General features: G+C 42.0%; 1 protein-coding gene across 5 annotated transcripts in view; it reads right to left on the bottom strand.

Moving 5' to 3' along the window:
• zranb3 (zinc finger, RAN-binding domain containing 3) overlaps positions 1-14,587 on the bottom strand; it is a 63,529-nt gene that overhangs the window by 34,587 nt on the left and 14,355 nt on the right. For all 5 annotated transcript variants that reach the window (XM_069521473.1, XM_069521469.1, XM_069521474.1 and 2 more), the window contains 7 exons: positions 13,663-13,748; positions 12,368-12,539; positions 8,525-8,659; positions 4,846-4,965; positions 1,662-1,781; positions 835-1,014; positions 254-430 (listed from right to left, as the gene is read on the bottom strand). In XM_069521473.1, coding sequence (XP_069377574.1) covers positions 254-430; positions 835-1,014; positions 1,662-1,781; positions 4,846-4,965; positions 8,525-8,659; positions 12,368-12,539; positions 13,663-13,748 — 990 coding nt within the window. The remainder of the gene's footprint in view (positions 1-253; positions 431-834; positions 1,015-1,661; positions 1,782-4,845; positions 4,966-8,524; positions 8,660-12,367; positions 12,540-13,662; positions 13,749-14,587) is intronic.

Raw genomic sequence — 14,587 nt, 5'->3', positions numbered from 1 at the left:
ATAACTAATTAAAACCAAACTGAACAAACATCAGTGTGATAAGAACTACCTAAAATGACAGAAACCATCTTGGAGAAAAATAGTTGTTTCTAGTTTGGTCCATGTCCAACCCAATAACAAGGAGAAGGCGGTGTATTTAACCTATACTGCCGCCAGCCACCAGGGGGCGATCAAGACACTTACACACAGTCTATGGTCATGTTAATTAACTACTTTACTGTATGTTTGTGATGACGTCTTCCCGCTTACTCACATGAGAAAAGAACACATCCTGTTTCCCATCTGCTGAGTTTCCCTCCAGCGGGGGCAGCACCATGTTACTCGGTGTCCACGCATGGGCGAAGTTGAGGAACTCCCACTTGTCCTTGTCCCCCTCTTCGGCCTTCAGGTACCCCTTCCTCCCGTTCAGCGTGCTGCCGGTCACCGTTTCCTGAGGGACGTGGGAAAATTGTTTTTGTTTTTCAAAGTCGGTTCTATAATGAGCTGTATCACGTTTAAGTGGAATAATTCAGATTTAATTACAAATCATAACAGCTATGATTATTAATTAAAATCCCTGAAGCCTTTTCTTATATGCAAATCAATTTCAAAGACGTGTCAAACTTTAATCATGCATGCATACATTATATACAGCTAAATATAGTAGTCATGTGCTTATGTTGTGTTTGAGGCTGTGTCAATTTATCGCCCATAGAACAAACAGATCAATACAAAAGCGATAAAACTGAAATCATGTTCAATTTCAGTGATTTATTATCCACGTTAAATACGACATTGATGAATAGATAACTGGTGATATATGTGCTGACTGCCACAGTGACTCCCTCATGTTACCTTCTTGTTAAGCATGGACCACATGATAGTGTCCAAGGTGCCCTTGGCTATGAGGTAGTGCACGTTGACCGAGGCCTTTTGCCCGATGCGGTGGGCTCGATCTTCGGCCTGCTTGATGTGACCGGGGTTCCAGCAGAGCTCAGCGAACACCACGTGGCTGGCTGCCGTGAGAGTCAAACCCTGGAGAGCGGAGACACACACACGATACTCAAATCAGAACAAAAATACTTCATTTAAACATTGCAATGGAATTTAATTTAAAAATTGTGTTTGATAAGAGAATATTAGATGCCACTTGCTTCAAGTGCCAATATCCTTTGGCTGGAATTCATCACATCTCTGCAAATATTCAGTCACACGGAATAAAAGCTGTCAGTGAGTTTATTAAGTTTATTATCAAGAGTAAAATAACAATTTCAGAATTTATTTCTACTTGATTATAATTCATTAAAACCAATAGCAGTCATCATTATTGCTTATATGCAGCAAATGACCCCATTACAATATTTAATGTTGCATTAGAGAAAAACTGTATTTATTAGTTTCTCTTATAATGACCACGCAGCTCTGAAGGAAACTGTTGTGTTCATAGGTTTCACTTAATTACAAATTAATTAGGCACCAAATTTACATTAACTGTTTTGAATCTTTTATGAGACATTGCTGTTTATGAAGCACAGTAACTTTACAATGACAAACTTCAGGATATTAAGTGTGACTGGGAGTAATGAGCATTGGAAGACATAAATATTAATTGATAAAAACTGAGGTGATCAACAAGTAACTAAATATGTTGATTTATAAATGTCTGTGTGTGTAGTAAATACCTGGCCAGCAGCCTGGATGCTGAGGATGGCCACCCGGGTTTGCGGGTCACTCTGAAACTTGTGCACGAGCTGGATTCGCAATGAGGACGGGACGCTGCCGTCGATACGGATGTAACCAGTCTGACGGAGCAGAGACAACAGATGGAAAATTCAATTCACAATGGATGACAGTGGTGAAGTAAGAAACCAGGTAGCAATGCCTGCCAATGGAACGCCTGCAACACGGCACACTGGATTTGGATATTAAAACTTCAATGGGTTCTTCCCTCCACTAATTTTCACAGAAATTGGTTGAGTAGTTTTTGCATAATCCTGCTAACAAACAAACTAACAAACAAACAAATACAGAGGGTAGAAGGTGAAAGTATACACATGACACAGAACCAAGTTGTTATGGATTCAACTTTTCTCGAGCAACATAAAAAACATAATTCCAAACTTTCAAAGCCGGACAAATACGGTCTTTTGTGAGAGGTTACATTATTTGTCACAGCTATACTGGCCTGGATCTGGCTGTGATCTGGAGTGAACCTCTCTCCTTTATTCAGGGGAAGATAATGTAACTGAGCTTGTTTGAACTTCCCATTTAAAGGTTCCCACATTTAGCGAGGGATGGTATTGTCCCTGTTTAAAAAGCTGGTGCTGGAACACTAAAGGAGATGAGCATTTCTATTTTATCCTGATTTCCACTGTGTAGATGTTTCAACGACGGGTGTGTGAATGAATGCACAATGGAAAACACTGAACTGGTAGCGTTCAATATAAAACAGCTTCTTTGAGAGGAAATGAAAACTGCACTAACAACACAATATTTTGTAACATTACATGAAGCCAGACAAAGAGAGCAGTGGTTTGCATGATCATTAAACCTGAACTGGAACTTGACATTCACTGTGCTGCTAATGCACGACTGAATCCTTTTGATTTTGGCTCACCACCCCTGCAGAGATGCTCGGTGGCCGTCGGCGGGAGAGCGTGTTTGTGCGGCGCAGCTCCCACGTGTGAATGTAACTATGACTGCATGAATATGAAGGAGAACCTTGCTGAGAAAGACCACAGAGGACTGTTTGACATTTCCGGCAAAAATAAAATGTCAAATAAAGAGAACTAATCATGATAATAACAATCAAGGTGGCACTTTCTTTTCTAAACATTTACAAAGTGCTTTACAAGACAAAATAATTAAAGCAAACGTCAAGTTATCATTAAAGAAAAGTAATATTCAAATTTTAAAAAATTGAATAAGGGGTTACAAGAATGCTATTGTAGACATTTGTTCTGTTGTCTCACAAAAGTTGTTTATCTGGCATTTAGTGCACTTTATTTACTAGTTTAAAAAATATGACTTACTTTATTAAACAAACCTTCCAACCAGTTCGACATCTGGTGAGAAAAGCAAAAGTGCGATAACATCATGCGATAGGAGCGGTGTATTCACTTGTCTCTAACAAAACTCTCATCATCGCTGCTTTTTTTAGCCCATCCTTGTTAATTGATGAGTGCGAATGCAACCAGAGAACGAGCGTGTCACAGAGCAATGTGATATCGCACGTCGTACCTCTGCACTTGAACTCTCACAGGTTGCCGGCGATGATAACTTGTGAAATGCGCCTTTGCAGAAGAATTGTTGAAGTAAAGTTTACTTTTCTCAGTGAGGAGCAGTTTAAGAGGAAAAAGAAGAAAAAATGTGACACTCTCAGATGATGATGATGATTAAGAGAATAACTTTAGTTCCAGTGTTTCAAAACTCCAATTTGTAATTATCTAAATATTGCACCTGACTTCAGTGAAGAAGTGGAAGACGTAAATAATTCATGACTTTTAACATCCGCTGTGTATCCCCCTGCTGAAGCACAAGCCGAACTTAGAGCTCAGCACTCTGTCTAAGTTAATCATGGATGGCAGGGATTTGACTTATAAACACAGCGGGACTATGGATGAAGGAATAAAAATCAAGTAAGGGCCCAATTACCTCTGGTTAGCCAGCAAGGAGGAGTGAAATATGAACACATTCTGCACATTTAGTACTTCCAGGTTACCATTAATGGCCAATTCAGGTCTGTGCAGTTGGAAACAACTTGAAACTGTTAAATGGAAATGACAGAAATGAACATTTGCGCCAGAATGAAATATCAACCATGTAAAAACAGTGCTCCCTCTTGTTTCTAAGTGATTAGTGCGAGACTAACATGAATTCTAGGGCTTTTTTAACCAGTCCTGGAGGTTGAAGGTGAGCAGAATCTTTGTAAGAGCAGTGTGTTGTATAAGGTGAAGTGCACAGGAACTGGAAGCTGATTTCTTTATGGATCAGCTGACGAATTGTAGATGCATGGATTGGGAAGTAACTACCTACCCACATAGTTAGCTAGATTTACAGATTTAGAATTAGGGCTTAACAAATGTTGGAATGTAGGATATATAAGCTTCATTCCTGGATAGAGGGAGGAAGTGGAGATGCATCGTCTATCTGTATTTAAAGTCTGCGGCCTCACAACGTGCATTGTGAGTCTTCTTTTTATGTCTGGCCACTGCAATAATTGTAGACTCTTTTTTTGGGGTATTAGTTGTCCTGGTAACGTTCAAATGCTATAGTTTGCTCATCCCATCAACATCGACCCCTGCAAGCACTTGAAATTAGTGTCACCTTCCATGCAGATGTATTTCGAGGCTCTCATCACGATGGATATATGTGATGTGTTGTGACATTCCAGCAGTGAAAAGGGGTTAATTATGTGCATTGTCCATGTATCGGGAATTTAGCGAGATCAACCCTCCCTGAGACACAGAAGCATCCATGTAAATCCATACATATACGCATGCACACATCCATAAATAGATAAGCGTGTCCCTCTAATCAGCAGGGTATTGTTTTCAAAGAGATGTGCTATAGCACCCTGTATCTGCCTCTTATTTAGAATATCAGGGATAAAGAATTTGACAAAGGGATGAACAAGGCTGTGTGCTATGGTGAGCGATGGTTTTAACCAGGATCCAAAACGTTTGGGGGTGGGGAGACCAAAGAGTTTAGAGGCTGTGTGCGTGAAATGGAAGAATTTTTTCCCTTTGGAGACAGTTACCATAGCGATATAAACAGAAGAAGCTGCAGTGTAATGTACACAGTATTATTTTTCCTTTTAACGTGTTTTTAAGAGGATCCAGTAACATGTGGACTGCCTGAGGTTACCTTGGCCTCCATGGCGGCCTCGGTGCAGGCCTGCAGCATGGTGAGGTGGTGGGCGAACACCAGGAACTTCAGCTGCTCTGCCTCCAACATCATCTTAATGTAGTCCTTCACGGCTCCCGCCTGGCCACACACACACACAAACAAGCACATACAGAAATAGACACAGATGAAAGGGAGCCACTGAATCCATCACTTTACTGGTCGACCGCACACAGAGGAATCAGCTAGATCAGTGAAGAAGTCAATTAATCACCGCGGCATCCTTTCTGTGTGATCGATTCGCTATTGAATGCCAGGGATCCAGACTTTAAAAGGATAGAGCACACAGAGCGACTGGGGCGCATTTGTCAGCTCGCAGATAGTGAGAGCAAATCAATAAGTCACAACTTGGAGATATGATTGGTGTGTGCGCTCTTTTTCTTTGGGAAGGGGCCGTCAACAACACATACAAGAAATGTCCCCTTTTAATCTGATGATTTAATGAATCCAAGAATCTGTCATTTTAAAAAGATAAAGCACTTTTACTCATTTAATTAAAACAATCATCCTAATTCTCGGGCGCTATTTTACGTTGGAATTATTTGCCTGTATATTTCTAGCCTTTTTTTATTCATGCCTGGCATTTGTTTTACCTGTTAGTCTTGTTTTATTTATGAAGTCAAGTGGTAACAATGCCTCATAAACATCACAGCCCAGATTTAACAGCATCTCGCTTGTTTCTGCTGAAGCGTCCGACCTTGATTGACAGCGTGAGGCTAAAAATCCAAAAAAGCACGGAAGCTGCAGAAGTGCGAGTGAGTTAACTGTACCCTGCAGGTATCCGTATCTATCAATTCACCGTGCAATGCTGCCCAGCGATCACACTGTGATGGCTGTGGCCGCTGCCGCTACCGTCTGCAAAGCTGGAGAGGATGTGCTGTATGAGCGTGTCATTGAGCAGCCGGGCTCGGCTCATTTCAGAGCCCCAGGCCAAAAAGCTCCCAAGAATAGCTCCAACTAGTGAGAAATACCGAGGTCTGATTTGACTTGAACAGAGCCCTTACTAGACGGTTTTGGAGACAGGCCTTTCTCCACGGTGTGAATCCCACACTTATAATCTCCACACCTCCTGCAACCTGACAACCTCTGCAGCCATCACACCTGCTCTGGTGGGAGAACCTCTGCTTTGCCTTGCTGATAATTAGCCAATGCGCCTGATAATGAATCTCTCCGCCAGGCCTGCCGACCCTGTTCTGATCTGGGGGGTCCTCATTACTGACGGCCTGGCTTCACCAGCTTCCTTCCGCTGAGTTTAATTAGTGCACAAACTTCTCGGCTGTCTGAAGCGGCCCGTTAGCTTGCTTTAAAGTCCAGCATCAGAGCTGTCCTCTCTGGGTAATTGGGAGCAGATGCTTGGCGGGTAAAGCAATAAAAATACCCCAAAGGCGTTTGGCAGCTCCGTCGCAAGGCAGACTGGCAGGCGGGCAGGGGCCGTGACGCTCGTCAGAGTGACATAGATGTGTGAATCCATCACACCATTCCACCCCTCCTGATGATCCAAAAGAAGCAGAGAGAACGCTTTTTTTTTCTGAAGTAGAGACAGTGTGTTTGACTCTTAAAACCGATAGGAGAGGAAATGAGGCTGGGCCAGCGGTATCGGCTTTGAGGTGGGCGAGTGGGTGGGGGGGGCTTTGCAATGAAAGGAGGTCCGGTGTTAGGCTAAACTGAGCAGAAATCCAATCAGCAAACAACGGCAGGCACAAAAAAAGATCCAAGCTTGGAGGTAGGCTGAGCAAGTAGCGTGTCGATGATTGGATTCCGTGGTTATCTCCGGTCTTCGTTAACCTAGGGGCCACGCTCCTCATGGCTGAGGGCGTCGGGCTAATTGAGAGGAATGCCAGCCCTCGAACATGCAAGATGATAGGAGAGGGATACGATATTTGGAGGAAATGTTTACTCAACTACAGGAACTACCTCTTAGCATCAAGATAAGCGAGGCTGGGAACTGATCAGAGGTTGAAAACTTGTACATGTCAACACTGAGGAACAGGAAATGTAAACACTTGTTAGATTCTCGTCACCAGTTGCGCCGATCGCAACCTTTCTCATACCGCATGCATCCCGCCACTTTCCCACATTGTTATTTCTCTCTCATTAAAAAAAAACTCTTCAAACTGAGAGCTGACGGAGTTTCCATAGCAACAACATCACAGAGATGCTACTGCGGTGTGTAACTTTGAGATAAGGTGTAATCATGCCAGGCTGGACACAACTAAATAATACCTCTGTTATAACTCCCTACTTTGTCTAAGTGCTTTCACTGGCGACCATTAGGCCCTGTTACCATGGCGATGCTCTCCTATGAAATCTCCCTGAGGGGTCGGACAAGTGCTCTGATCATGATGCTGTGCCATCAAGTCACCTTTTCCTGAACTGTGAAAATGAAGAATAAGTACACACCATATCTAATGCTTTGTATTTGGCTTGTATATGTTTTCTTTGTGTTTTAAACTGACTGTTTTCAGAGGAGTTACAGAGGTTTAAAATCTTTGGAATCTTTCTCGGAGAAGATTTGCTGCCCTGTTTTCTCACAGTTTGGCTGTGGAAGGGGCGTCATGAAGGGGTCAGACATTTTCTGGAGTTCATGTTTGAACAGAATTAGTGCAGAATTCGTCATTTTTCCCAGATTGCCAGAGTTCTCAGACACCATCACCAAACAAGAACTCAATGTTGGATGATTCTGCAAAACATTACGATGAGGGAGCACCCTTTTTTTTATGGGCATTTTGTCAAATAAACAAAGGTTACTGGCAAATAAAAGAAGCTGCCCTGATGAACTGTCAGTTTGACAAATAGGAGACAGTACCACAAACAGAATTTGGCATTAAAACTTCTGTAGCTTTGGAAGATATAAATCTAATTTTAAAACCCAGACTGCTGAAGCCACATGTAATAATAATAATAACTTAGGTTTATATAGCGCCTTTCAAGGTACCCAAGAAAATTAAAATAACTTCAGATAAACTTTATTAATGGATTTTATCCCCCTATCACTCCCATTGGTAACTCAGTCAGAAGAGCCAGTTTAAAACGGGAGGAACATTTACAGCACTCTGTCAAAAATGAATCTATTTGTCCATCTTATACTTGCACTTGTTTTCTTCTTGTCTCCATGATTCTGATTTATTTTACTTTCAATATGATCCACACTCCAACCCTCTGGTCAAAGCTTGAGATCCAACACACTTCCTGAAATGATGCAAAATCCACGTCAAACCGAAACTGTGGCTGCATTTTCTGAGCTGCTGAAAAGTTCAACTCTATATCTTTGCCTCTTTGATAATAAAGCTGATAGCAACTAATGTTAGATTTTGACTGGAGCTCTCCGTCTATAAAGGTTTGAGTGTACAAGTGCCCTGAGAAGAACTCTCAGCATCTAACCATCAAACTACTGTGATGTTTAAAGGGGAGGTTGATGTGTTATTCGACATTTTTGTTAACATCAGCAAAGAGTAGTTTTCTTACTCTGTGGTATCTGTGTTACTCAGCACCAAACCAAAGGAGCATCTACATATATGAATAAAATATTTAGAAAGTACACAAACACATACTGCTTAACTTCAAAGATACACCGTATGGTATAATGACATAGGCTGGGCTAAAACCAGATGTACTCTGAGACCTACTGTCTTCCCATTACCTTGGCTATAGCTGTTTGCGTGTACATCTGATTGACCAGCCCCATGACCTCAGTGACGGAGTTGTCCATGGCGTTGCCCCCTGACCCCAGTCCCTTCATCAGTCTCTCCCACTTGGCATAGCTGGCTGTGGCCTCCTGCAAAGAAGGAGAGCACATAGACGATGAGGCGGCTTCCTTTCTTCCATCATCCACTCTTCTCTCTCACTCTCGCACTTGTTCGCTACTGTTTTGAGGTATAAAGGGCAAAACAATTAATGGTGCTGCTGTGTGTCCTACTTTCCCTGGAAGAGGGAGAAAAAAAATGAGAGAGAGAGAGGGAGAATTCCCAAGGATGCCACCCCCTCTGACTGGGCTGCTGTGCTAGGTGGGTCATGAGCGTCTCCCAATTATAGCCTTCTTGTGACAAGCTGGGGTCGAAGATGGAGAAGCAAGCGGGCCGGCACAATAAATCAAAGATGGCTTGCGTGCTCTCAAGGTGATTGGCGAGGTGTATTTAAGGCGGAGTGTAGAGCGGAGAGGATCGCAGTGGGAGCGGCTGCCGGCGAAGGGAAGCATATGCTGCGTTCTGCTCAGAAACAAGACACGCAGGGAGTGGCCGTGCTTTGTTGTCGACATGTGGGTTAGGACTGTTTATCATAAAAACAGAACTCATATACAAGTTAGTTCATTAACAGCAGGCTTCAGCACATTTTGTGTCATGTAGAAATCTGACAAGAAAAGCAGCATGCCGTATGTTTGATTTAATTTTCCTGCAATAACTCAGATGTGCAGATAATTTCAGGAAGAATGCTGAACCCCCATGACTTCTTTCTTTAATTGTCGAAAAGGTTTGTCATTAACGGTTATTTTGCAACAACACTGCATGGAATCTGTCTAAATTCAGGCTGAAAGATGAGAAACAAAACGTGTAAAAGTTCCACAGCAGCGAGCGCTCTCTTAAAGCACCGCAAATCAAACGACAGAGAACTGTGAACCATATGGCGGACTGAAGGAAGAGGCAGCAGTGTGTGAGGAAGCACATACAGTACATGCACATCATGGTGGATGTGTGCAGGAGGTCGGAGGGGAAGAAATAAAACCTGTGAGAAAAGGAGAGAAGTCTTATTATTTCAAGCGTACACACATGTAACCGAGGCTTCCTCCGTGTGCAAGTTTCACTATACCGCAACTTTCCCAGTGTTCTACACTGCTACAATGAAACAACTGTGGTGAGATGTGGAGGCACTGCACCATCTATTGCCATAATTAGCATTTCAGTGGATTCAAACCTCGTCAAAGTCAAGGACGGTGGAATGAATAAATATTATCATATCCAAGGAGCATAAAAGCTGCATTTCCTTTATGTCTTCCCTCAGATGTTTCACTAAGCAGCACCTCCAGAAAAGCAGCTCAGACTGTCTCGCCATGTTTTTTTATCTTAATTAAAAACTTTACATCCGAGAATTTCTTCATAATGCGACGGAAAAAATAATAATAAGAAAAATAACACGAGTTGCTAAACACTCCACCCTCGATGATATTCACTAGACTAATGCTGACAAAAGGCCAGGGCTGAAAAAGTAAAGGGCAGGAGGGACATAAAAAGTGTCTGGCTGCAGATGATAAAAGCCATCATTAGGGAGTAAAATGAGATAGGAGGAATGAACTGGTGAGGGGTGCTGGTACATAGTAGATACAGTCAGGAAAAAAGGTCCACGCTGCCTTTTGTGTTTTCTATTTTTCATATTTTCCTGGTTGCAGATTTGGGTGACTGACCACTTCACACCTCCCTTTCTCATCTCTTCAAACTACTTCCATTGTATGTTTTTACATGCATGCATGCAAAAAAAAAGGACAAATGATCTCTAAGCCTCTGAGGAGACCACGCATGGACGCTGCTGTTTCAGCCGGCTTGAGATAAGAGAGTAAAGTGGGAGCTACATGACATGACATGAACTTTTCCCAGTTCTACGCGTACGTTCGGTGGCCTAATTGGCGCCACAATGTAGAAATACTGACCATATTTAGCCCCCAATTAAAGCGTCACTTAACATTTAGGGAGACTGGGGTAAAATCCTGCATCATCACTTTCCTGAGTAACTTCCTTATTATAGTGTCATTCCTGGGATGGTGGCTCGGTGCATAATTACTGCTGAAAGAGCTCCTCCAGTGTTTTTCGACTCCTGCTGTTACGATAAGGGTTTTCCGTGGATGCTTCGGAGCGCATATTCTCACACACAGTGGGTTGTCTAACCCTTCGTAGCCTTGCCACCAGTGAGCCGATGCGCGGAGTGACAGGCGCAAAGGCCAGGTCAGAGCCACATTAGCATTCACGTATAAATTCCCACGCATCCAGCTAGACGTGGGAGGCAGAAACTGCAACCATAACTCTGGGGAGGCTAAAAGTGATGCGAACACCTACACACAAAACATGGCATTCCAACATCTACAAATAGATCTACAAATAAATGGTGGAAGGAGAACACACATTAAGAGGGATCTCACTGCATCTTAGTTTGGCCTAATGGTAAGTTATTTAATCTTGAAGCTGCAATAAGCAGTTTTCTACACTGGACCCAGTAGCCATCAGGTGTGAATTGATGAGTAAACAGAAAACATCAAGTTCTTATCAAGCAGAAGCACCAGCCTGCGATGCCAAAAGAGAAAGACAAAGATGATTACTTGTAACTGAATAACATGTAAATCGTTTATTCTAGGAAATGCCAGAAATGTTTTTAAGGAGTCAGAGAAGAAGAGGAACATTTTCTTGCTATTTTTTTTAACATGTCGGATTCACTGGACTGGAAAATGTGTCTATTTGAGAATGTTGTTGTGTTTTTGTTTGATTCAAAACAATGTTACTCAAGGAAAGAGGGATTTAACACGGTGGAGCTTCAGAACTTGTGTCAAAAATGTGATGAAAACATAACAAATTTAAACAGTATCATGGAAACAACTAGAAATTGTTAATACAGTCATTGAAATGGAAAACAGGATATTACACAGTGATACCACATTGTCAGTTATTAGAATGAATCAGTTATGTTTCCCCTAAGAGAGATATGTGTTATTGAAGAAAGAGAATTTTCTCCAACTACTGAAATGTAAAAGTTGCTGTGATGAAACTTGCTAATACATTTAAGGTACTTAAGTACAATTTGGAGCTACATGTACATTTACTTTAATATTGTATTATAATCTATTCCACTATAATTCAGTGACAGACATTGTACTTTTTAATTCCACTACAGTTATTTGATATTTACTTTCTGGATTCAAAATGAATAATACAAAATATTATATTAAGGAATATAATAATTATAGTTTGATCAATCAATTTATATATAATTGCTGCAGCTCTAATCGCATTAAAACTCAGATTGAAGCATGATGATTCATTCAAAATCTAAAGAAGGGTTTTTTCCCACTTAGAAACGCAGACAAGGTCTGTGCATGACTCATAATTGATGAATGTGACAAGTTGTCTAAATCTTTTCTATGTGTCACTTAAGAATTAAATAGTTTGTGCCAGTGGTTCTTGCATGGAGCCCAATACCTGGTGTTTTTGATTGATAAAAGAATAAAAAGCATTAATTGAATTGAGAATCAGCTGAGGCAAACAAATAATCAAATATTGGTGTGATTTGTGGGGAAAAGTTTAATTAATCACTCCCTGTGTGCTGAGAACCCCAAAGAATCTCATTTTGGCAGCCAGCATGAAACTGTGCCTTCATTATTAATCAGGAAGTCACAGTAGATGGCCATATATTAATTTTTTGAAGCATAAATTAATGGATAAAACAAACAAATATCAAAAGAAATAAATGTCTGTGCAGATAAAAAAACGTGCCCTCTGAAAAGTACCTTTGCAGCCTTGTCGGGCAGGTCAAAGGGGATACACTGTCGGATTTTGGTGGGCAGCTGGCTGAGCACCTCAGCCTTGAGACGACGGATCATGATCTGACTCAGCTGCTGGTGCAGCTCCTTCAGGTTGGACGCACCGCGACAGTCCCACTGTCTGTGACGCCCAATGTACCTGTGAGAGATTGAACGAGAGGTCGGCATTTTTCTTTTTTTTTTTTGCTAGACACATTTCTCACGGAGACAAACTTTCTAAGAAAACATACTTATTTACAGCACTGCCCTGAAGGAATAGTTAAACACATATAAACCTTCCCACCTGGGAGCTGCCCAGTAGCACAACAGCCTTCCACTGTTTATCGCTGAGCAGCTCTGCTGGAGCAGTCCGGGGATCAGTTTTTAGCTTAAGGGCAATTTGCAGAATGGAAACTATTTTGTCTAATGGCCACAGCAGCAGGTTCATCCCAAAACTCACCAGCAACTTTCACAATTTATCCGCCAAATGGATTTTTAGAATAGTGCTGGCCCTCAATACAAAGGCTGGTTATCTGCCATATTGGCTGGAAGTATGGACAAAGTTAACAAGGCACTGCCAGAATTTACTGTTTCACACTTCGATTTTCAAACTTGTGGTTGCTGAAGGAAGAGAAACCGACTCACTCCTTCGAAAACAACGTTTATGTCTGGTGTGAGGATTTTCACCAAGAACCGGGCTGCTGCGATGCTGCTTTTCTGTCTCCTGGACTTCACTGTTATGAAGGGACTGTAATAGGAACACGTTATGGAACCACCTTGTGATTCCTCTTTTGTATGAATGTGTGTGTGGCTCAGAACGGTATTCCCCAGCCACACTAAGTGCCATTATATACAAACTGTTATCATTAATGCCGTCGGGCCCATCTCCAACCGAACTGCCGACTTTGATGGGCATCCAAAACAATGTATTTGATGTTTGTTCACACATGTAACTGATCGTCGCGAGCAACCAGCAGCCAACTGGCATTTAAAGCTTGGCTTCAGTTGCGGTCTGGCTCTGACAACAAACCTGCTCAGCAGCACCACCACACCAGGCTCAGGTAGAGTCCACCTTATCCCAATGCTCACTTTAAAAGACTGATAACTAAATGGTAGGTGAGGTTTAATGAAACTCCAAACGGAGGAATTACACTTGGAAAGAATGAGTTTGAAAATATATTTATTTTGATTTATTTGCCGAGTTAAGTAAGACGACTGATAGCGCTTTCATATACGTTTGTGCGAGGTGCGTGTCATTCTGTGGGTCAGTGCTGAAAGCTCACCTGTAATGGGCGTTGCAGAATTTCTTGGCGAAGTCGGTCCAGGTCCCAAACCTCTTTGGATAGAGGGCATCGACCTGCATGAACAGCTGTGGGAATACACATGAAAATAGATCTTAGCTATTCATGCCATGCAGCTCACATCGTCATGGTAATATCACATCAACCGCCCTGATCACAGCACCAGAAAGTTACACTTTAAAAATGTAGTTTCTCAATGATATCATATACATTTGAAAAAAATCTCCAGAGCCAACCTGAAAGACTTGGCAGTTCATCATGGAGACTGTTTTTACCTCCCAACTGTTCAACTTCAAGCTTGTGAAAGGTGAGAGCACACCATCAGTCAAAAGCTTTTTCTGGCTTGAAACGTAGACCTCACCAGCGCTCACGATTAGTCTACTGTCACCGAGTACATCTTGTGTGCAATCTATTCAAGGTCCTGTTGTCCTTCGCCTAGTTTACCAGTCCTGGGAAGAACGACTGGGTAGTAATTTGTGTCAGCGAAATTAACCAGGTCACACCGTGGTGGTGCAGCGATATGGATCTGAGAATGAAATGAAATTGGATCAAATATCAACGCACTGCTGCTAAATCGCTGCTGACTCGAAAAATTGTGCATCATCACAAGATCTTTTCATGACTTCATTTAGAAATACTGAGGTGCTGAAGTTATGAGCTGCTGGTTTCTGTCATCTGAGGACATGTGTCGTTTTGAAAGGAGCCTTTTCTCGTATCAAGTGTAGACTGCATCACGTGCATCACAACAATCTCCCAGAATCCCTGTCAATTTTGAGCATTTGCAGCAATGTCTGGAGTAATGACAGGTAATCATCAGCAAGGCGATCTGAATAAGCCACCAAAGTGAGAGCGCTATTCTAAATTCATCACTTGTTCAACAGGAGCTTTGCATTTTCACCCCTCACAC

Source organism: Paralichthys olivaceus, chromosome 24, assembly GCF_024713975.1.
Source record: "Paralichthys olivaceus isolate ysfri-2021 chromosome 24, ASM2471397v2, whole genome shotgun sequence".
Lineage (NCBI taxonomy): Eukaryota > Metazoa > Chordata > Actinopteri > Pleuronectiformes > Paralichthyidae > Paralichthys > Paralichthys olivaceus.
Note: the sequence above shows the minus strand (reverse complement) of the source record. Positions and strands in the feature narration are given on the sequence as shown.